Source organism: Saccostrea cucullata, unplaced genomic scaffold, assembly GCF_032062105.1.
Source record: "Saccostrea cucullata isolate Sc308-1 unplaced genomic scaffold, CSIRO_AGI_Scuc_v1 ctg8837, whole genome shotgun sequence".
Taxonomy (NCBI): domain Eukaryota; kingdom Metazoa; phylum Mollusca; class Bivalvia; order Ostreida; family Ostreidae; genus Saccostrea; species Saccostrea cuccullata.
In genome coordinates this window covers 1-24,066 of record NW_026926207.1, presented here as the reverse complement: position 1 = coordinate 24,066, position 24,066 = coordinate 1, and the positions used below count along the sequence as shown (strand labels likewise).

The window sequence follows — 24,066 nt, the reverse complement described above, 5'->3', positions numbered from 1 at the left end:
GTTCATTTCACATATTCTTGGGGAGTCCCCTCCACCTCAGTTCATTACCATTTTTGTGTGCTGTTTCGCTGAAATTGACACCCGTCGTAGCCTAGTTACATCTACCTTTGTGCAAGGGTACAGACAAAAAAAAAATATAAGAGTCAGACGTATTTTGCTATGATCTAACAAATGCTCGTGTTTGGCCATTGAAACTTAATATAAATCTACTCCGAATATATCCATCGACAGTTTGTTAACAATTTCATTTAGTATGTTGCAACATCGTTTTTCAAAACACAAACATACGTGCTTTTAAGCAGATCTGGAAAAATATAACCCAAAATGCAATGATTCAAACAAAACTGAGTATTGTGTGCCTTTCAGTATTTGAATTGTACGTGACCGTCTTGTGTTCTGGGTTTATTTGTTTTGTTTCTTTTTCTTTTTCTTTTTCTTTTTTTTTTACCAATTATAAGCCTATGCATATCTTGTTTTAAATTATCAACAACAATTAAATTAATATTGACGAAAAGTCGCATATTAAAAGTAAACAAACTGCAAAAAGGTTACCAAAGATGAATTTAAGACACTTAGAAATAAATTTTCTAGCATGTGGTAACAGTCTAAAACATTTACGAGGATTGGGGTGCATTTAGATGGATTTATGTGGCCAGTTGTCAAATGGATTGTTACGATAATTTTGTTTCGCTCGTGTAAACGCAATTCATTGACTAAATAAAAAATATTGTCAGTTAGAAATACGTAAAATGTACGTTACCATACGTAACGTACATTTCAAATATAAAAATCAATTCTCTTCCACAAGCGTACGTTAGACACGCAATATATTGATACTACTTGAGCATGCACATCATTAGAATTGCATCATACAGGTTTCGTATTCAGAAATATATATCAGGTATCAAAAATATGTTACATATAATTGACCTTAATATACTTTTTTTCCTCAGCAGAAACGTTTCTTTTCATTAATTTTGAGATTTAGCCGACCTCCAACCTTTGAAACTTTCCTTTGTGTACATATTAGAGTGTGTGAAAGTATGAGAATACATGAAAATTCGTGCGAGATTCACTTAATTCGAATTTCATTGTAACGTACATTTCAGTCACGTACATTTCAAATGATCACTTTTCATGTAAAAAATAATTTTAAATTGTGTTAAGCAAAACGTCTTTGCCAGTTTACAGGATACAAGGTGTTGCTTATTCAGAGTCGTCTCATATTTTCTACTTAATATACATTCTTAATGGAAGAATATAGGTAACGTACATTTCTTTCTTATCTCTACGATTGAAAATGTCTTTCATTCCGTAAACATATTTATAAAAGTTGCTCAAATTGTTCAATTTCATGTTACATTATCTAAGTAGGAGTAATTAATCCTTTGAAATTTCAAATTTAGCCCCTCAATAAATAAAGGAGAACAAAACTATCAGGTGTATAATCTTTGTGTTTGTTTGTAATGTGGTTGAAATAGAATTAAGCGACAGGGACATTGTACAATAAACATTATTGATTATCAGAAAGAAAATGTATTTATTGTTATGAAAAGAAATATATATGATACAAGGTTTCACTTATCAGAAAATTTTTACTTGAGAATCAAAACTATATATTACACAGAGGGGATTCAGAATAATATTTGCCTCGGCGACAGTAACGTACATTTCAAATAGGCTACTATATTTGAATTTGAAACTCCTTAAATACCCTTTCAGATCGATAATTGTATGAATTCTTATTCATTGTTATATGACTATTTATAATGTTGATTTAAAAATTACATATGTGGTATTTCTTTTAAATGAAAATGAGGCGACATTATTTGAGCCCTTATATTGAGAATGGGTGACTACGAGGTATCCACGGCTTCGACTTCTTTATCAAAACTCGCGGTATTGTTTTCTCCTTTTCCAGTTCGCAAATATTATGCTCTAGGTCTATAAAAATCAAATCCCCTGTCGTAGTTATCGAATGGACACACGGAAACTCAGCGCCTGTTAAAATTCTTTTTTGTCGAAATAGCGTTTTCCCGTCTTTGCGAACAAGCAGAAGTTTTTTGTGATTATTGATCCAAAAACTGTCTGAGGAGGCATTGGAAATATGTGAACTTTTTCTTATATCACCCACCTCTATAGATTGTTTCAATGTCACATCAGGCAACGCTTCGAAAAGAAACTCCACTTTAATTTCTAGTTTTCCACTTTTTATATCTTCTATTTCTCCTAACATATTAATAATATTTTGCCTGTTTAAAGCATACAGAGAAAAGCTAGAAAAAGAACAATGAAAAACTTGAGATGTTTTTAAAAACGACAGACATTGAATAGGCCTATTTGCATATATTTCAAACTTATTAATTGACCTTTCTAAAACAACAGTTTGTTTCTCCAACTTATTAAGGCTTGCTGCAATATAATTCTTAAATCCAAATATCAAACTCTGTTCATGTACAAACTCCAGGGCAGTTTGTAGAGACTTGGCTCTTTCCGTCATCTTCATCTCAGTTTTCAGTTGATATCTTGCCATGTCTGAGTGTAGTACATTGTTCTTTATTTGTGCTAGCAAAGCTATATTAAAAGGTAGAATTTCGCTTCGAATCTTGGAAATCTTTTCTCGATTCAGGATAATACGTCGCTCATATGCTCTTATAAGTGGATTCGTTCCATGCCCTCTATGCCCAATGCATTGTCTACACAAAGGACATTTACATCTCCGACACCAGTATTCATAAACATTTCTCGGATGTGTTTCACAGGTTTCCTCACATGTTGTATTTCCATATTTAACATCCACAGTAACTATATTGTGAAAATAAGAGTCAAGATCTATTAAATGTTTTTCTTTGCAGAGCAAACAGAAGTTCTTTCTACAATCTTTGCAGTAGTATTCTGCATCTTCTGTGCACATGAAGCAGTGCCTGGTCTGAGGAGAAAATAGTCCTTCCATGATAATTTTAAAGCTATTACCTTTTGACGTATATCATGATGTCAGTTTTTTGTATATTGTTATTTTCTGTAAAATTTAAAAATAGATAATATTTAATCTTATTGATTCAAAAATCATATTCGTATATCTTTAAATCAATTATCTGCATCGGAGTAAAGTAAAAAAGATATGGGAAAAGTTTGGAAAATGTAGCGTAATTTATGTTTCAATGTTAAGCTTCTTATGCAAAGACTTTTTTATTTTTGTTACAATTGCTACCTTTTGAGAAGATTGTCAATGGTTTAACTATTAATAATATTATGTTTAATTCCATATACAGGTATTGAATCTCAACTTGAAATTGGTTACTTTCTCTCCCATCCCCGTTTACAAAAATGAATCTTGTAGATGAATTGGTCAAATAAAGCTATTACTATTTGTAAATACATTGAAAATGTAAAAACCAAAAAAAGTTATCCTGGGTATCTGAAATTTTCCTCTAATTTCCAAGGATTTGATAACAGTTATCAATTTCTGTACATTACAAATAAAGCAAAAGGGATCTAGCAACATGAAGATTCTGCCTCCTTATTACTAGCTTACAAGCAATGGTTCCTCACAAAATATACACATGTACATCTTATTCAATTTTTTCTAATGTCTATTTACATATTCAATGAAATGATCGAAACAAACAATTCGTAAAATCAATGCTTTGTAAAGAAAAGATTGAAGAGCCATTCTCTGTAATGATTTGAAATTTTATATAGGAGCTGTGGCACGCATAGTCTCAGAATTTCTCCAAACTCTCTATGATAAAAGTCATTGATACCCTAAACTGAAACCAGGCAAAAAATGGTTGCTATGCTTTATAGTTACCATGGCACCATGTCTTAAAGTTCGAAAAATGGCATTTATTAACATGTTTAGAGCCCCATAGTTAACATTTGCGGCAAAGCAAACAATTGGCAATGACTGTTTCCAAAATTTGAAGGTCAGATGTCTCAAATGCATGATAAACATGTTTGGTAAATCAACTATCTACGTAACTATGGTAACAAAGTATTCAAAAGTAAAAAAAAATCATTGAATTTCATAAAGTCATACAAAAATAAAAAGCAATTATAGGATGAAATGTGACCAAATAATAGAAAAAAGAGCCTTGAAACATATACCAAGAACAAAATATGATATTTCATTTTGGTTGGCAATGGTTGCTAAGGTTTTTATACCACAGAGAGCCTTCAAAGTAACACTCTGTATTTTTTAATGTGATCCTATCTTTTAAAAAAACACATTTCCTCATAACTAATGATCAATTTTTAAAGATGTTGGTGTGCTCCTAGTTTTCCCATTTGAAAAAAATCAGATTAGATTCTTTAAATAGAGCGTTGCTATGGAAATAAGCAGAAAATATATGCTTAAAAAACCTGAAAAATATTTTCTTTCCTTAGATACGTACCCTTAAATGTAGATTCCCAAAACTTTTATGACTGATATTTATTAACAGCTAACCTGACTTTTTATTTTGACTATCATCCAATCTGCAAGTGGATGCAAGAAGTTGGCACACAGGGTTTAATATTGATATAAAGTTTACAAAATCGAACATTTTCCCTTCTTGGTAACCATAACAAGAGTGTTGTTTTCTTCATCAAATTTTATCAATACATGATATTCAACTTCAGTTCTAACAGATAAGACCGCGGAACATTAACTGGCAAAATTGGAAATATACAGCTTACGTCATTTCTATCTGTTACAATCAAAACATTCAGTGATAGACAGCGTAATGGGCGGGTACAATTCGACGCGGACGTTTGGAAAACATCGGATTGAAATTGCAGATCGAAATTCATTTTCAATCCACCTCAGCTACGCTACAATTTGACGAGGACGCGTGGAAAACATCGGATTGAAATTGCAGATCGAAATTCATTTTCAATCCATCTGAACTGTTTTCAAAGCTAAGAGTGAATATATGATTCAAAAATCAACTAATTTCAACTCCCGAATACATATTGTTTGAAGTTCACATTAATACGAGTTTTAGCTTATAACGCGAAAGATCATAGAAGACAAAGATTATTTTTCAGGAGATATTTGATTCTAGATGGGGGGGGGGGGGTAAAAAATTGTCGAGTCAGGTCATGACTTACATGACAACAGATTTTATTTCTAGGATTATAAGAGTGCATGAGTTTTATACTTATTCTCACTGAAAAATGTTGGACAACTTTATTTGAAATTGTTAAGCCCCCCTCCCCTAACACAAACAAATATTTACCACACAGAAATGAAATATTTGTCCCTTAATATTTTTTTAAAACACTGGACAAAAAAATTCAAACTGTACCAAAATTGAAATTATACTGTCTTTTGGGTCAATCAGTAATGTGCCTTCTAGCTAGCTGAGGTGGATTGAAAATGAATTTCGATCTGCAATTTCAATCCGATGTTTTCCAAACGTCCGCGTCGAATTGTACCCGCCCATTACGCTGTCTGTCACTGAATGTTTTGATTGTAACAGATAGAAATGACGTTAGCTGTATATTTCCAATTTTGCCAGTTAATGTTCCGCGGTCTTAAGTACTATTCAAGCTGAGTCCTTTAATTTGTTTCTTGATTATATGACAATTTAATACTTGATGCAGCGAAAAATATTTCACTTTTAAGCTCTGGTACTTTGTTTCCATGTTAACACTGCAAAGTAGCAATTAAACTCAATTTTTCTCATGGTTTTAGTGATGCAGGTCCTAAGGATGCGTATTTGCCAGTCTTGAATTTCCCTGTTTTTCCTTAAGACAGTAGCATTAACCCAGTCTTAGTTACTGGTTTTGCATGGTTACACTGTGTTACCATAGCAACCATAAAAGTTATTTATGGAATGATATTGCTTATACTTATGTACTAAAGGTCAAACATTTTCATTGTTTTTCTTAAGTCGTTGATTGAGTTTGAGCATGTAACACCTACCATTAATGAATACGGAGTGTTTTTCAGCATATTTCAGCATTTTAAATGTATTCCAAATGTACCCTTGGTTACCACTAACTTAGAGATATATTCTAAACAGTTTCTTTACAGTATAAGTGACATGAAGGTATCATGTTTTGTGAGAATGGTTTGTTTGCTTTTTCTACTTTTTATTAAGCCACAGTCAATATTTAAAGTGGCTGAAAATCTCGATTTTTCAAATTTTTCCGGCTGTAGCCATTGCAACCGAGACACTTAGAAACGAAATATTGATTGATATCTGTTTCTGGCGTCAAGTACTAAGCATAGGTGAAGTTTCATCAAATTCGGTGACCATGCGTGGCAACGAAGTTCAAGTGGTTACAGAGAATGGCTATTAAATAGCATTGAATTTCCTTTTCAGATTTTCCATTTTGTTTCTGATTGCCCATAATCCTTTGAAAATGAAAGTTATTTACAATGATATATTATTCCAATATTTTTCTATCTACTGTGGAATCATTTTAATTCATGGGGGTCAATGTTCCTTGGTAAGCAAAACTTGATCCGTTCGTGGGGACGAAATTTCGTGGGTAACTCGTAAATACGAAGGTTCAATGAATCAATATGTTAACAAAATAAACATTCGTGGGGATGTAAATTCGTGGGTAAGGATGACTCACGAAATCCACGAACATTGGTCTCCCATGAACTATGATTATTCTACAGTAGTCATCTACAAGAAATGATCCTATTTGAAAAAAAAAAAATAAAAAATAAAACTCTTCTAACAAATCGAAGATCAAAGCCCTGAAAAATAATAACGGATGGAAAACCACGTTTTTCTTTATTTTTATATTTTATCACTCACCATTACTTTATCCCACGGGTTTAGCACAAAATGTAATATCAATCTTATATGAATAATGCAGCTGAATAAACCTTTAAATAGTGATATATTTGGTTTTGTTTAAGAAATCGGTGACGGGTCAAAATGCACAAAAGTTCAAAATTTGAAAAGTGTGAAAAAAAATGTTGTAAGGCAGCTTTAAATCTCATAAAATTTACGAACATTTTTTCTTAATTCAAAAGTATTAAAAATAGGGAAGGAATGTCACATTTATCAAAAAATTTCTTGTATTTTTAACATAAACATATGCCTTACCTTATCCAAACCCTGCACGGAAATGTTTATGTACATAAAACAGAACTTTAATACTCTTTTAAAATGAAATGTACATACAAATATATATCATTGACACGCAACCTTTCTTCTTGGTTCAGTGCAATTCGTATCTGTGGACTCCCATGCAAGCCATATATGAAAGAGATTTAAAATGACAATTAATTCTAGTGATTTAATTGAAAGAAAATTGGCATTTTGATTTTAGAAAAAATCTCAATTGAATTTTCAATGGCACATGCAGGATATTAGATTTCAAACTTTCACAATCTTGATGAACATGAATACTACCTGTTTGCTCGTAGTTTGTAAAATTGAATGGAACTGCTGTGGTGTAAATAAATCATTTTCCTTTTCAACAAGACATGTCCAAACTTTGTTGTTGAAGCTTTAAAAAAAAGGAAATTAGGCCATCTTTGAAATACCGTTTGCTTGTCTTCTCCAGACTCAGGGTAAAATTAGAGTCGGTAGGAAGGTGGAAAAATCTTATTTCCAGACAATTTTGACAAAATGTTAAACGGGATAAGAGGAAGAAAAAGAAAACAAATACATCGTGTCCTAAAATGTAAAATAAGAACATATTTAGTCAGTAGGTCGGGAGAGGGCAACCAAACTATATTTTAAAAGATGACCTTGCTCACGAAAACAAAAGATGCATCAAAGACAAAGACTGAATTGACAGACAGTATTCCAAGCGTATTCCAAGCAAATGAAATTATAAATGAATTTATGTACTGGGACATAGAAACTAAAAACAAATACTTTGTTGTTAATAATCGCATTCAGACTTGGCTGTAAGGATAGAAAAAAAATGTTTACTTTAATAAATACAGTGTACATTCTTTCAACATCTGACCGGTTAAGACAAGTGTGAATGGAAAAACTGCACAAAAATGTAGCTGCTTTGTGTTGAACGAGTCTTGTGTCTTGCATTTCCATTTACTAACACATTATCTATTATAGTAGCTAGACTATAGCTGGAAGTAATCGAAGTTTACCATAGTATTTTTGTTGTTTATAAGTCAACTTATACTGGTGGTATTTGCATCTGTCATATATTTGAACCTTTGAATAGTTAACGAAGCAAAATGTGATCTTTTTTGCGAATCTCTCTCTCTTTCTCTCTCTCTCTCTCATTTACACGATTCTGTGATATTGTTCCACAAAGATTTTACAAGACTTCAAGAGTAAAAATTCTCTCTGATAAAGTGTTTATTCAAATGTTTATTTGAAAAGTAAGAGCAGTATAAAAACCAGAAGTCTCTCTCGAGGAAGAGAAAAGTAGCAGTTTGGACTTGAAACTTTATTAAAACAGCAATAAATAGAATAACGATAATTGCTTAGGTCACTTTTTGTGGCAATATTGCAATATTACAACTTTTGGTGTAGCTTTTAATGAAATTTTAAGGAATTTTCAATTTTAGCTACCATAGCAACATCATTCATCAAAATAATTTTAAAAACAATAAAGACAAAAATGTATCTTATTGTAGTTTATCTGAACATGCTGAATGCCACATTATATCATAATCAAACTAAAACTGTATTTGTGATAGCATTTTAAAATTACTTTATGGAAATTCCTATTTTTAGTAACCACGGCAACACCATTCATCGAAATTAAATACCGATGCAAAGAAATATGTATCTTAGTATAGCCTACTTGTGTGCCAAGTTATATTGAAATCAGACCAAAACTGTAGGAGGAGTAAATAGCCTTTTGAAAGCATTTCACAGAAATTTTTATTTTACATGTTTTAGGAACCATGAAAACAACATTCATCGAAATCAAAAACCGATGCTCAGAATTGTGTATCTTAGTATAGTCTACTTGTGTGCCAAGTAATATTGAAATCAGACTAAAACTGTACGAGGAATAGCGTTTTGAAAACATTTCACAGAAATGAATGGAGGATAATGCAGAATTCAACGTTACAAAGTCTTAAATCCCATGTGCCTAAACCTTTCTGCATTTTGTGTGCTAAAGCGCTCCAATAAAATAAATTAAGTGAAAAAAGTGTTCAGCTACTTTTTTTTATCCTGTATGCGTATTGCATTACTGTCAAACTAATTCAATATACGTAAAAGCGGCTCGAGTAAAGCAAAAACCTGCCTGGGGACTTAAAAATTTTGATTAGTATAGATTCTTGCGGTTTATGTATCGGTAAATAGAAAGCTTGGTATTTTTGTCTTGTGATCCAACCCAAAGCAAGTGGTTTTTATTATCATAGAAGAGACTTCGGGGTTCGTTCATATCATTCCTATTGGTCAGTAGAAATCGTAAAAAGTTTCCATCCTTATCAATCATTTGAACACAGTTGGTATTGTAATCGCAAATTAGTACGTGCATTAAAACATCCGTGCAAACCCCATGTGGTGATAATCTTTGTCCAGATGGAGGACTTTTGTACGAAAAACGGTATTTCCCCTCTCCATTTACCACCACAACGCCATTCCACAAATCAGATACAATGACGTCACCATTCTGATTTTCTGTTATGTATAAGGCTCTTTTATAAAGAGGTTTACCCTGTTCATTATATCGGACATTCTGTTTTGGTCTTCCTGACCTGTCAAACCTTGCAACCATTGATGCATCATTTTTTCGACTCCACATACCAATCAACAAATCGTCATTTAAATTGGAGCAATAGAGGCTACAAGGTTTCCAGGGGTGAGTTCTCGCAATCAAAATTCTTGTCACGTGCAATTTTTTCTCTCTTTCCACTTTCTTAACGTTGTGTCTTTTGTCTATATAAATCAATTCCCCTGTTCTGGTTACTGAATGGACACACGGAAAATCAGCATCAATTAAAACGTCTTTTTCACGATACAGTACTCTATCGTTTTTGAGTACTAGGAGAAGTTTTCTATGGTTACTGGTCCAGAATCTCTCTGGTGTTACGCAGGAAATGTGTAAACTCTTCCATATTCCATCCACTTCAACTGTTTCGTTCAATACAACGTCTGAAAAAACTTCAAAGAGACATTCATTCCCAATGCATTTCTTTCCAGTGTTAATTACCTCTACTTCTCCGAACATTTGGATTACGTTGTCCCTATCTAGAGCTGAAAGATTTATGCTAGGCTTTACGTAAGCATCAGGAAAGTTTTCAGAAGCAGGTATTGGACATTTCTTGAAATACGAAAGCCATGTTACTGGCTTACTTGCATATGTCTCCAAGTGATCAACTGACTTTTGTGTTGAAATGACAAACCTCTCCAGATGTCTTACCCTCTCAACAATATTTTCGAAACTCGATAAGTCTAAATTTTGTACAAAATTCAATGTGCTTTTCACGGTTTCTGCTCTTTCTGTCATCTTTGAAAAGTGTCTTGTGGTTTCCAATTGACATTCTTTTACGTTGGAGGATAAATTATTCCTCATTTGATCAAGTAAGGCAATATTATACGGCAAGGTTATGCTTCGAATATGGGCAATATTTTTTCGGCTTTTAGATTTGCTTTGCTCATAGGCACTTTGAATTTCAACTGTAGAGTGATTTTTGTGCCCTTTGCAATATATACAAAAGAGGCGTTTACATCTCCGGCACCAACGATTATAGACAGAATATGGGTGTCTTTCACACGTTATGTAACACATCCTTAATGTTTCATATTTCATCTCAATTGTAATTAAGTCATGGGTATGAAAGTCAAGGTCTATGAAATGTTTTTCTTTACACTGCAAACAAAAATCTGTCTCACATTCTCTGCAGTAGTATTCTGCATTTTCAGTACATTGAAAACAGTCGCTATCCCCAGAACTAGATTCTTCTTTCATCATGGTAATGTTTTATTCACCTTTTTCTGGTGAACATATAGTTCCCTGCTGTCAATGTGCTTTGAAATATGTGTCTCTCTCTATATCTGTTTAAAAATAAGCATAAATTACATTTAACAAGTAACAGTTTAAAAGATTTCCGTTTTGAGTTGCATTGTCCATTCAAGTGAAGGATTTTAAAACCCTGGTTTGTATTCTAACATAAAAAGTTTAAACATTCTAGTAAGTTGATCATTTTACAGGTCAATGTGAAATAATTCAACTGATTTTTTGCTTAAGTAATGACTACCAAATGATACCACTATAACATTGTATAGATACTTTTTGTAATCAATTTAAATAAATTATTTTCTTTAACATAGAAATACAACCAATACGTTTCTACAGACCTAAAAACTATTTAAAATTTTTGTGTATATGCATATATAATAAAGGGGAAAATAAGTATTATAAACGAATAGATATTATATTTCAAGTTAAAGTATCTATGCATGTTACTACACGTATGTAACGTACAAATAAAATATTCATCAGAATATCAAATGACATGCCATTGTGCAAGATTGCAATCCAAAGATTTAAAACAGAGTTTAAATTTTCAGTATTCAAAAATTCTTTTTAAAATTTATCCGAAAATGTGTCACAAGAATTCAAATGATTTCCGAAGGATAAACAATACCCATATGTATATTACATATCATATATACCATAGCTAAAACATATAAATTTACCCGGCATTTATCCAAGTTTTCCCTCTTTCCTTTACAACTGTACACTGTAAACTAAAGGAATGTACATTGTTCAGTTCTGGTATTGATTTTCACCTAATACAATGTAATCAGTAGAAAAGGCAATTCGTCCACAGTGGCTCGTCAAGACGTAATGTTTTCTTTAGATTTGACCACCCCTTCATTATTAAAAAAGACGTATTTTAATGTATAATATACATGTACTTGTGGTCAATTGAAAGAAAACAAATAAGTCATGACGTGCCACAGTTGTATACTTGTAATGTACTTATACTTAAAAATTAAATGTAACTTGCACTACTTTGTTAATTTACTTCAAGAAATGCATTTTTTTTTTAATTTTGAGAGCCGCTTACCTCGATGAAATAAACGGATGTTACACTGTACATGCTGTACATAGTATATGATCCATGATATATTTTGATTAAAAAATATCAAAAAACTATGGATCATTTTTGTACAAATCTGTTTTCCATAATGATCAACAATGAATCGTAGGCACCTGCCGTTACTTTTTTTTCTTTTAATGAAAAAAAATATATATACCCCTACCGTGTATTATTAGGTAAAGGATGCATGTATACAGTATTTTTTTTAATTAAAATTAAGAAAATTAAGTAAGTTGTCAGGTGCCTGTGCAGTGAATAATATTACATCTAACTTAGAGCATTGGAACCAACATCAACATCAGTAAAAACGGCATGTTTTTTTATTTAACCGCTACATGTCTGTCCCATTATTTTTTTTATGGAACCATTAATTAGACCTGTTTTGCTAAGTTATATAATATAAAGTTCAAAATGCAGCTTCCAACACAATTGTGTTTAAATCATATTTGTGTTTCCATTTTCCTATTATAAACATGTAAACATTTTCATTTTCTTTATGCGTCATAATAATAATTATGCAATCTAGCTACAACGGGAAACTCAGAATTTTTTGCATGTTGTGGATGGGGTGGGGGTTATCGACGAAAAAAAATAAATACCTACCGTGAAATGACCTAATGTGAAATGGTGGGAGAGAGAAATAACCTGGGAGAGAAAAATTTTGAGAGAGAAATGACTTGACACAGTATCTATTATTATTTATTTATTTTATTATTATTTTTTTTTTGTTATATATCTATCGATAAAATATATATTGATCGCATGTTTATAGCATTATACAAATAGGAATATTTATATTTTTTTAAAGCATAATGTCTCCTCTATTTCCCAAAGCAGAGTCCGAGACTCCGACTCTGCCTTTGTAAATTATAGATTTTTTTTTTTCATCTGGGGTACTAGAATTTACTGAAAATATATCGGGCTCGACATCAGGAGACGTCACGTGACTAGCAACGGTTTACAAATGGCGGTCGAAGTTGGCGCTTCTGATTAATCTGCACAGTTCCTTATCTCTAATAGTTGGAAAATGGATAGAGGTACCTTTTATCGTATAGCAAAATCAAATGAAGTTTTATGATGTCATTCTTCTTAAGGCTTGTAATTCTTTTATCAAATGAAATTAGGGCTCAGCAGGTGCCCGTTCGTTTTACACAGAGCCAGTGACAATATAGGTCCCTGGCACAGCCAGATATTCTCTAAAAAATATTGTATGAACACATTACCTCGCGTTTTATATCAGAAGTTCAATTTTGGAGGATCACTCTCTGTATGTACCATCACCTCATGTATTCGGATTAATTATTGAGTGGTTATTGAGTATTGACAAAGACTTATTGTTAATATCACAAGCACCTAAAATGTTAAGGGAAAAATGCAAATAAAGTCATACTCATCCATAAAAAATTCTATAACAAGTACCCCAAGGTTAATTGAAGTCCACGTTAAGGAGGGATGATTATATATAATGTTGCACAGACCTGTATCGGGATCATCGTCTCAAGCCACGGTCCGGAGTCCGAATATATATCTCTCTCCTACCCGTGGCTGCTTGATCACAAAAAGTGTCGTAATCGTGAATATTTACACCTCTTTATTGTGACGTCATATTAGTCAGTGGCAAGTTTTGTTTCCATCGCAATCGAAATCAACAACTGGCGTCAACAGTATACAAGAAATATTTCCTACACTGCGATTGGATATTGAAAGGTCGCGATAAAGTTCATCATCCGACTATGCTTTACTCGCATTGGTCAATATTCTAATGAGCTACAAGGAATTCTTTTGTCCTTCAACCATGGTCAGATGGGAGAGGAGCGTACATTTTGGCCGTGGTTTGCGACGATGTATCAGGATAAGCTCTCACCAAAATATGTCCCATATATGTTTGTAAAACAGTGGATTCAATCTGACACGATTTTGGAGAATTCAAAAGGAGTTAACGTTACACTGAAAATCAATAACCCACTATTATTCTCAACAAATTTTATTTGCAGTTCTTAATTAACCTAAAAGATAGAAATCCATTCGTGACAATAAATATTCATGATTGAGTAGTAATTCTACATAAATACACAATATGAATAATGAGATTCTACAACAAACATTCCTGACTGAGTAAAAGGGAGTTAAAAAACTTGCTGCAATACAGTTTTTTTCTTTGCATGCATATGTTAATAAATATTGGTAATTCAGTACAATTCTTAGATTATTCTGTACATAATTAACATTAACTTGTCCCAAAATTTCAAGAGCATTGTTTCTAGTGAGCTTTTCTGGTCAAAAAGTGTCCAACATTACTATCTAATATAATATATGAGCTTTGTGTCTTCTACATGACGTATAAAACTTTACATCAATGCTGGCAGTGATTTTTCTACAATTTTAAAAAGGGGCCTGGGCCTTTTCAATTGGGAAAAATTGTCGACATTTGTGTCAAATTGGGAAAAACAGTAAGATTGTAATTAACCTTTATATTGACAAGTAAAATAAAATATAAAAGTAAATGTTGTATCATTTATTAAATTTATTTGCTGAAAAATTTTCAACAAAATGGACAACAGTTCTTCATTTTTCATTTTTTTTTTATTTTTTGTTCTTTGATTGTCCTATATCCCATTTTTTGCCATAATAGTAGACATAACTGAGAAAAAAATCATTCCCGATTTGTCGTTATTGCTCGCATTGGAGATGGAATAATCTTGACACGATTTACAAATAAATGTATTACTGTATAATTTCTCTGCAATGCTAGTATCTGCAGGATGAAGAAACGGTTTAATTTTCGTGAAATCAAGGAAGCTTGTTGTAGAACAACTAGTACTTGCAACTTACACATAAAGCTATATGTTTAACTGATTCACATGCATATTAAATTTCTTACGATGTATTGACACACAAGTTTGACATCCACATGATCGATGTGTTTTTCCAAGTCTTGCAAACACACAAATAAACTGCTGTTTTCGCCATTATTTGAAGCGTCCGAATGACCAAAAACAATAGCGTTCCATTTTAGATAAGTCGTACATAAAAAATTCAATATAACCAAAACAATACGTTTTGATTTTGGGAAAAAAGCAGTTGAAAATTGGGAAAATATCGGCAATTTTTGAGAGGGGAAAGGGCCGATATTCGGACCTAAATTGAGTGTAGAAAAATCACTGGCTGGTCACCCTTTGACCAGAAAGCTCACTACTTCTAATCACTGTATGGGCCATTTTTTAAAATTACATAATTATGTACTAAATAAATTTCCAACAAAGCAGTTTGTGCATCGTTTAGTGAAGGAATTTTGTTTAAATAAAGGGTCACATGTCACATTCATCTTCAGGGCTAGACAAATAGCATTGCCCGACACAAACACACAGTCATGATGTCGATCTCTTAATCGACATGCAGTAGTGTTCTGTTCACAGATTCCTGTTGTTTGTAAGGTTTTATTAGATTGATCACTGTCCAATATCTTTACCTTTTTCCATCAAATAAATGCAACATTAATTTTTTAAAAAGGTATTTCTTTTTGCAGAATTTTGAGGAAGAATACTCTTTAAAATTAAACATTTTTTTTTATCTGTGGAAGAATTTGGTGATTTTAGATCTCATGATGGTCTTTGTGTAGTGTTTAGGTGTCTCACTCAAGAAATAATTTAAATTGATTAATTAAATTAATTTAAATCAATGCTTCAATTCTTTGTAATTTAAGAAAACAGGTGGGACAAGCATATTTTTTGGTAAGACAAGTAGTTTTACAATGGTAACTTGTCTGAGGGAAAGTACTGCAAAATTCTATTTATTTACCCCCTGATCTTATAGATGAAAATTATTTTGTAGTAAAAAATTAGTAAAGACTTTAATTTTGACAAGTTTGTTTATAACACAGCTAGCCCTTTATAGGTTATAGGAAGGCAAAAATATGGGAACAAGTTAACTTAAATATAATTGGAATGATATAGTTCAGAGGAAGCTAATGTATAAGTTTTTTTTTTTCAGTTTTCTGTAGTTTATGTGTATATAAAGTTAACATTTTAATAAATCCTGGCTAAGCTTTGTGTACAAAGATCAGTTTGAAAAATTAACTTTAGTCACAAGTGGACATTGAGAGGATTATGAGTGGTTACAATTCCGCTTTATACTAACTTTACTATTAGTTAATTTGTCACATCCTACTGGGACAAGATCTAAATTATTTTTATCAGTTTAATTTCATAATTTAAGTTTGTGTCATGTGTTTTCAGGAAGGAATTTGGGAGTTCTTGCAGAGGAGGATTCTGAGGAAGAGGAAGTTGACGATGGACATAAAAAAGAGGTAACGCCTTCAACGCTTTATTGTGCATTAACAGGAAAACTTGTCTTATCTGGCCTGGCCCGGGACATTAAAATTAGATGAGCTCACTTTTGATCTCAGTCTCACTTTTACCAAAGGAATATACTAGTATAGTGGAAAAGTGAGACCGAGATTAAAAGTGAGCTCATCTAAGTTTTATGGCACCCAGGCCTGGTCTCCACTCAGGTCCCAATCTGAATGGGAAATCTACTTTTCAACTGTATTAAAAAACTGTAATATTCCAGTTTGCTTCAATTAAAAAGGGAAAGAAATGCAACTTTAAATAAATCAAAACAAAGGAATTGAACTAAATAAATAAAGAAATCATTGAAACCTTAGTAGACTGTATAGCAGCATGACTAACAGCACTACAGTTTTCTTAAGAAATAAAAGCTACAAGTACATTGTGGTTTACTTGGGATTTTCAGTCAACCAATATGAAAAATAAGGGTTTATAGTATACACTTATCCACTGGCTGTGAGTGGGATAGCTCTTTTATCAAACCCGCGACAGGAACAATTCCCCGAGGGCTTACCCTCGGGAAATAGTTCCTGTCGCGGGTTTGATAAAAGAGCTATCCCACTCACAGCCAGTGGATAAGCGTTTTATTATACTGATGTATATTATAATTTCTAAGTCTATTGATTTATCGCTGGAAATCAAAATTGGCGGGAAAAATTGCATGAAAATCTTCCGAGGATGGATAGCAAAAACTATACTATACCCCAATTAAGGTATAGCTTTCTATGCGTGGAAATTTTCAGACTATGAAAAAAAGTCATTTACCTTCTTAACTTTCAATAGGAAACATTTTAACAGAAGTATAATAATGTTTCACATACACATCTTATTCCGCCTTCATTTTGCTATCATTTTCAGATATATGTAATAATGATAACTATAAACCCAGTGGCAACAAAGGTAAAAAAACAGATACAAAGTGAAGTTTCTATCTCTCAAGGTTCAAAAGATATGGCGAAGATGAAAGTTGACAACAGACAGAAAGACAAACAGACAGATAGGACAAAAACAATATGCACCCCAGATCTAGATCTATCGATGTGGGTGCATATTAGCGGCATAAAAAATAAAACTGTTGTCATAAATGAGAGAAAAAAACTTTAGTTTTGAATTATTGTTTCCTTGTATAGTACATTTATTGATTATAAAAAAAGGATAAAAATAGTCAACATATACAATGTATACAGTATTCAGAATTGTACTTTGAATGAAAGACGTAAAGTCATTGAGAAAATTGCTCACATGTCTGGAAGTTGTGGTTATATGCACTCTCTTATCTGTGCAGAATCTGAGATCGTTTCCTGCTACGGTAACTGTAAACAGTCGCAGTCTCGTGACAATTATGCTCGTGATATATCACATGCCAAGGAAATTTTAATCACGTTTAATTTTGATGTATAAAAATATAACCAGAATTATAATTTAATTTTGATAGAGTCAACAAACATATAATTAAATTGAGGACATGCTGAATAAATGGGTACATATTAAATAATATTAATGCCCTAGATTATAGTTTTAAGAATCCCCTAACATTTTATCAGATATATTGCATGTAGACTTTTTCAGTCAAATGTTAATATAGTCAGGCTAGCTGACTTAATGAAAACAAAATTCAAACATTAAAATATCAAGACATTCTAAATGATTTTGACATTAATAATAAATTATAAATAAAAATATAATGAAATGTCTTCAGTTGGATTTCTTTATCAGACTTGGTCAAAGTTATGTTAATTAAAGTCTATATCCTTTGGAACCATTTGAAGAATAAATAGGCCACTAATAGCAGCATTCCTAGCAGCAGTATGTTGTATTGACAATGAACCCAATCACTTGCAGAGGTTCCAAATCCATCAGTTGAATTCATCTGCATCGATGTATTCATGAGCTGAATCAAAAATATTCAAAAAAATTTCCTTAAAATTGTTGCTGCCTGGGAACACAGCTAGAGTCAAACCTGTGCTTGAACTTTTGACCCCCTAGTGGAGACTTCTCTTTATTAAATACAAGGTGGTAAAAAATTCAAGCGAGTTTGGTGCCTTTGCATGCATATACATAAAATTTTATGTCACTCCATATGTTCTATTGCCCAGGGCCATTGGCATAGGGGGCATTTTTATTGAAACCATTTGAATTCATTGGGTTTAAATTTTCTTGGGTAAGAAAATTTTGTTGAATTTTGTTGCATTTGAAGAATTTGTTTGTAAGTGCAGTTCGGTTTTAAAAAACATACAATGAAAGGAATCCAACGACTCTCACCCTCTTCTACTATTCTACACATGATCTATAAATTTCAAATAAAAATCAAATAATAATAATGGTCGCCTATAACTAGGAGAGACAAGGACAAGTAATAAAGAAACTGACAAACCTGAAGACTAGCATTAGTGGTGGCTGTGAATAAACTGCCATCTGTCACTGGTGTGGTCAGTGGTAACCTGGACTGATTGGAAAAGAGGCTCAGTGTATCATTAACAATATCGTCAGCTAGCCCATGGAGGATCTTTATGCCTGACATGTTTTGAGAAATGGTCCTATAGAAGTGGAAAGAAATGAAATGAAAGATATACTGAATACAGGGAAATTTTCACCTCCATTTTATTTTCTCCCCTTTTGCCCTTAAATCACAGGTGGGCAAATTTTAAAACGGGGCAGATTCAAAGAACACAGTATGATTTCTTAAAAAGAACTGTGACTGGGCGAATTTAATACATGTAATGAGATTGGGTTGTACATTGTACATTAAATTTGTCTTGTGACTTCATTCATCAACCTTCCTAAATATAAAACAATCATGTACTCTGGTACTTATGATTAAAAAAAAATTGTTTTTACATTTGATATTTTGCCAATTGAAATATGATACACATGTAGTGAATGATATGGATGTACACTGTAACTCACTAGGCTTAATATGTCTGCTGAAAAAAGCTAAAAGGAAGTATTTTATTGGTAACGTCATGTTAATATTCAATTAGAACAATTAAGAACATTCTAGTCTAGATTGAATACTTAAATCTCTAAAATTTAATAGTGGATGTGTCTTGCAAGTTCAGCTAAGGACATTTTGATCCATTAACTTCATATTTAAAAATAACATAAACTTGTACATAAGAGGATTAAAATTATCTATAATTAGTGTATTAATAAATGTAACTTGGTAATTGATAGAAAATTAAGGTCAGCTGATGTGAAGAAATTCCCAATTGCAGTTTAAGTTTTAAAGCACATGCAGTATGTGCTAACAAATGGCTATTTAAACACTTTTAGAAAGAAAAAAAATTATTATTTTAATATACAAAAAAAAAATTAGATTGAATAAAAACTAAAACAGGTGGGTCACTTACCTTTAGTTGTAAAAATGACCAAATATTCTAGCTGGGGGTTAGTTTGGATGGAAGGTTGATTCCTCAATGTCTGATGAAAGCTGTGATTGTCTTCTAATGAGAAATATGACTGAGACCAGTATATGAAGTATAATGTACTGCATGTTTTATACAAGGAAATAAGTCTTTGTCTACAGCAACTGCGGAAAAATGTGTGGAAATGGGAATATCCTCAAAAGTGTATTCAATGTGAGTGCCACTTAAACTCCTTACCGGTCTTGCAGAAATCAGATATGCCTGTCACTGTGCCAGTGAAAGTCTTAAGCTGTATACTGACATTCTATAAGTAGATGAGGGGAAAGAGTATACTTTGAAGTCAGGAAAATAATCATGAAAACAATTTTTTAAATGCTCTACTGTTTAATTTTAAAGTAACTTCAAACTCAAGTACAATTCTTATAATATATTTTATTTTTTTTTCACTTAAAATGTAGTTGTTCTTTTATCCTTTATGATGTAATTACATTTATATATTTATAAAGAAATAATGTCCTTTATTTAGCTAATTAAATTATTTTTCACTCATACATTGGGTCCACCTTGAGTTTGAACATTGGAAATTAAATATTAATTTGTAAAATATTTTTTGCTTTAATTTACTTTAAGTGTTTGTCACATGTATATGCAAATTTTCACTGATCAGAAAGACATTCACTAGAAAAAGAAATATAGACAATATATTGTCTCAATAATTTCTGAGCAGCCCTCGTATACCGTATACGTGTATACACACATGTACTGTATTATACTTGTTGGTTATTTTATCCAGGGAAGTTCAGATGAGTCTGAGAGTGATGACGATGATGAGCCCGATCCTTCATCCCGACGCGAGCCCAATAAGTTTGACAACCTGTGTGATGGCGTCACCAACACCATGGCCTACGTACATGGAGCTATGCAAGAGGTAAATTGGGAAATAAATATTCATTTTGTTTGAATATCTTAAGAAAGAAAAATTTTAAAAAGTTGAAAACTGTTAAACTGCTATTGTATAACAGATTGCGATTTTGTTGTTGACAAGGGTTATTTGACAGATTTATATAGAAATGACAGAGATAGAAATAAATTTCCCTTGATTTTAAAGGAGAACTGAAAAAACTGAGAATACCAAAAAAAGAAGGAGTATTAGTATTTCTAAAAAAATGCATCTCTGCATGGTTGCCTTACATGTACATTGTATTTCTGTTGTAGCTTCTGAATATGAAGGATGAGATGTTGAAACATGCTCTGCCTCCAACACTGCTGATAAAACTGGCAACCGTCACAGGCAAAGTCTTCAGAAGGTACTTCATTAGACCTGAAATTATGGTACCTTAATGCACATTTTTTTTTAAAATTATACATTTAATTCACATGATATGCTTGCATATGAAGAAATTTGTTATAAATATAGGCCACTTTTCTCATATATGTTTTTCAAGAACTTTTTTCCCAAATTTTTTGGTTGGTAATTTGGTTAAAAAAAATAATTACAAACATTTTTAATTACCCCCTTTCCTTTAAAATTTGAAAATTGCAAACCTGTATGTAGTATTTTCAGAAGTCATTACATGTATAAAACCAATTTTTTAACATCTCTTCATAGGATGAAGCTGAATTATAAGCCAGATGTAAACTCTTTAGCCTCCACCTCTCCCCCTAAAAATACTTTATAGAATATTCCTCCCCCCACCCCCACACCCCCCCCCCCCAAAAAAAATGGCCAAAGTTATTTTTACTAAAGTGTATTAAGGAGGAACAAGTAATTCCAGTAATTCATCACTTGGACTTGCCCTTGATATTTCCTATGTTATATTCTGCACTCATCAAGATTTTTTTTCTTCATGAAACAATTTTTAATGGGACCATCATCACTTAGGAATTGCCCTTACCCAATTTTTAACATAATTTTTTTTGCAGTTATCGAGGACTGCATTGATTTTCATTTTAAATAAACCAATTTTAGTGGTTTATTATACCCCCTGCTTGAAAAGCAGGAGGGTCCCGGTATATAGTAATATTTCCCACACTATAATCTGCACTCATCAAGATTTTTTTCATTATCAGGAATAAAAATGTACTAATAGGACTGATTTTAATTTTAAATAAACCAATTTAAGTGGTTTATTTAATCTCACTGTCAAATGAAGGACATTTATAAATTGAATGTTAATTTAATTAATTTCAGTGTGAGTGACCTAAATATGCCTGTTAATGAACTGGTCAGACTAGTGCGAGTGTACTCAACACCCTGGGAAGAAAAGAGTGCGGCACTGAAGAAATTACATGAAGATTATGAAAATAAACAAAGACAGCTGAATATTGCTGTAAAAAGGCTGCAGCTTGTTGATGCACATGTAAGTTTATAATGTAAAAATATGAAAAGATTTTGTTCTTGAGGTGGGAATGTGTTTTTTGATATTTTATTACTGAATTGTTTTTGTGTGACATCTTGACCAATGAGTCTGTATCCAATCTATTGAATACAGATAAATTTGAAAGAAAAAAAGTCCATTGAATCTTCATTGTATGCATGATAGAAATTACATTATGATATTGATTTAATTGATTTAAAAGCCCCCCCCCCCCCCCCAAAAAAAAAAAAAAAAACACTAAGGATCTATTTCACAGTTATTTATCATCTTAAAAACATTCAGCCAATTTAATACATTTTGTCATTTCTAACATGTCTAAAGAGAATAATATTTCTTTTAAGTCAAAGAGAATAGCCCGAGAGAAGCGAATTATGAACTGGGAAAAGTTGTTTGCCAAAATAATGAGCAACAAGGGTCATGGCAGAAGATGGAAGTTCCTAATTGAGACTATTAAACAAAAAGCAAAACTGGGGTATGTTGAGGATAAGTTTTTGTCATATACCTTATAAGCAGAATTTCTAGAGAGGATTTAATTTTGGCATTATTAGCGAGGATGCTGAGATTGCTAAAATTAAATATTTCTAAAAATCAATTGCATTTTATTTGCGATTACAGCTTCTTTAGTGAGCATTTAAAAATAGCTAAAATTGTTTTTCATTAAAAATAAGTACTATTTTGTAGAGAGAAATAGGTTCCTTTGCATTTAGAAAAATTTCCACTTGTACTGTATTAGCATATAATCTCAGAGTTTTTTTTTTCACACAAAAGCAACATTTAAATTAAATTAATTAAGAGAAAGCATCAAGTAGTGATTGTAGGATGCAGAAATCGTGTATCAGCTCTATCACATATAAGTTATAATTATGTGCAATTGAAAATCCTAAAATTCTGTATCACATTTTAAAAGTGTACAAGTAAATTGTTATCTTGAAAATTTCTTTTGACAATAGACAGGCAATGAAGATTTTAAAAGTGTATAACCATCGAAAATGATAAATCTGAAGTAGGAAATAAATAATTTACTTCTCGGAGATCATTTATATTTTGGAGTAGATCATGACTGTGTCTATTTTGATGACGTACGGTGTTAGATAGTTCCCATCACTTTTATTTTTAAAATATGCAATAAGCACTTAGTAAATGGGAGTAAAGAGGACAATGGATTTAGATGCACAAAACGTGTGTAAAATAGTTATAATTTACTAAAAATACTTTATATTTTGATAAGTGTTTAATTCTATCTGATATGGAACTTAAGGAAAACATCCGCAAATCTGATGAAAAACTTCCATATCATTGCATTATTTAGAGATTGGGGGCTGGTATCATAATCAAGGCAATGGGAAGTTGGTGGGGGGGCTTGACAATGTTCATATTTTTGGGGGTAAGATATACCATTTCCCTGGCATTGATTGTCAGTTCAAGTAAAAATGAAAAGTATATCATGAAAGTACATGTAACTTATGGATATGTCTTTGACTATTTCTTAAATCAATTTTTTGCACTAAGCCTTATAGTAAGTAGATGCATAAATATGTATGTACAATACGTATTAGTTCGAAGGGGTTTGACACCAAACTGATTTTATCAACTTGAAGCTTGTTATACTGGCAGTGATAATGCCACTTACATATATACAGATATTTAGACTATTTGTAAAATTAAAACTTTTATATTCAAAGTATATCTATGTTTACAGTCTTGAGCATGTACAAGAGTACACGAGAGCTCTAGAGGAGAGTTCTGATGAGGAGGAAGATGAGGAAGATGACATGCCGATGACAATCAAACGACCGGGAGAGGACAGCGACAAATTATCTGTAAGATTTTTCTCAAGCATGCAAGACTGCACAATCTTTATTGGTTCAAGGGTCATTTTTCCTTTGCCGTGTTGAGTAGATTATTTAAAAAATCTTTTATAAAAAGTGGTAAAAAATACCATTTTAAGATGGATTGTATGTGTATACAATATTATAAAAGCATCT

General features: G+C 32.1%; 3 protein-coding genes and 1 long non-coding RNA gene across 4 annotated transcripts; 1 reads left to right on the top strand and 3 right to left on the bottom strand.

The window, feature by feature from the left end:
- Positions 1 to 2,134: 2,134 nt before the first annotated feature.
- Positions 2,135 to 2,953, bottom strand: LOC134271091 (E3 ubiquitin-protein ligase TRIM45-like; the record flags this gene model as incomplete). The annotated part of the gene is made up of 2 exons (XM_062753346.1): positions 2,370 to 2,953; positions 2,135 to 2,276 (listed from the first exon to the last, which is right to left on the bottom strand). Coding segments are annotated over exons 1-2 (726 nt in total), but the record flags the coding sequence as incomplete, so codon positions are not given.
- A 6,251-nt stretch (positions 2,954 to 9,204) lies between these two features.
- LOC134271089 (uncharacterized) lies at positions 9,205 to 10,392 on the bottom strand. Its single transcript, XM_062753345.1, has one exon. It carries the CDS (start codon positions 10,390 to 10,392, stop codon positions 9,205 to 9,207), a length of 1,188 nt encoding a protein of 395 aa, XP_062609329.1.
- A 2,556-nt stretch (positions 10,393 to 12,948) lies between these two features.
- LOC134271087 (uncharacterized) lies at positions 12,949 to 23,901 on the top strand (the record flags this gene model as incomplete). Its single annotated transcript, XM_062753343.1, has 7 exons — positions 12,949 to 13,029; positions 16,228 to 16,298; positions 20,497 to 20,631; positions 20,919 to 21,010; positions 21,895 to 22,063; positions 22,423 to 22,553; positions 23,781 to 23,901. Coding segments are annotated over exons 1-7 (729 nt in total), but the record flags the coding sequence as incomplete, so codon positions are not given.
- On the bottom strand, positions 17,255 to 19,931 carry LOC134271088 (uncharacterized). Its single transcript, XR_009992955.1, has 3 exons — positions 19,689 to 19,931; positions 18,713 to 18,875; positions 17,255 to 18,229 (listed from the first exon to the last, which is right to left on the bottom strand). It is a non-coding gene; the product is annotated as an uncharacterized LOC134271088 (long non-coding RNA).
- Positions 23,902 to 24,066: the final 165 nt, after the last annotated feature.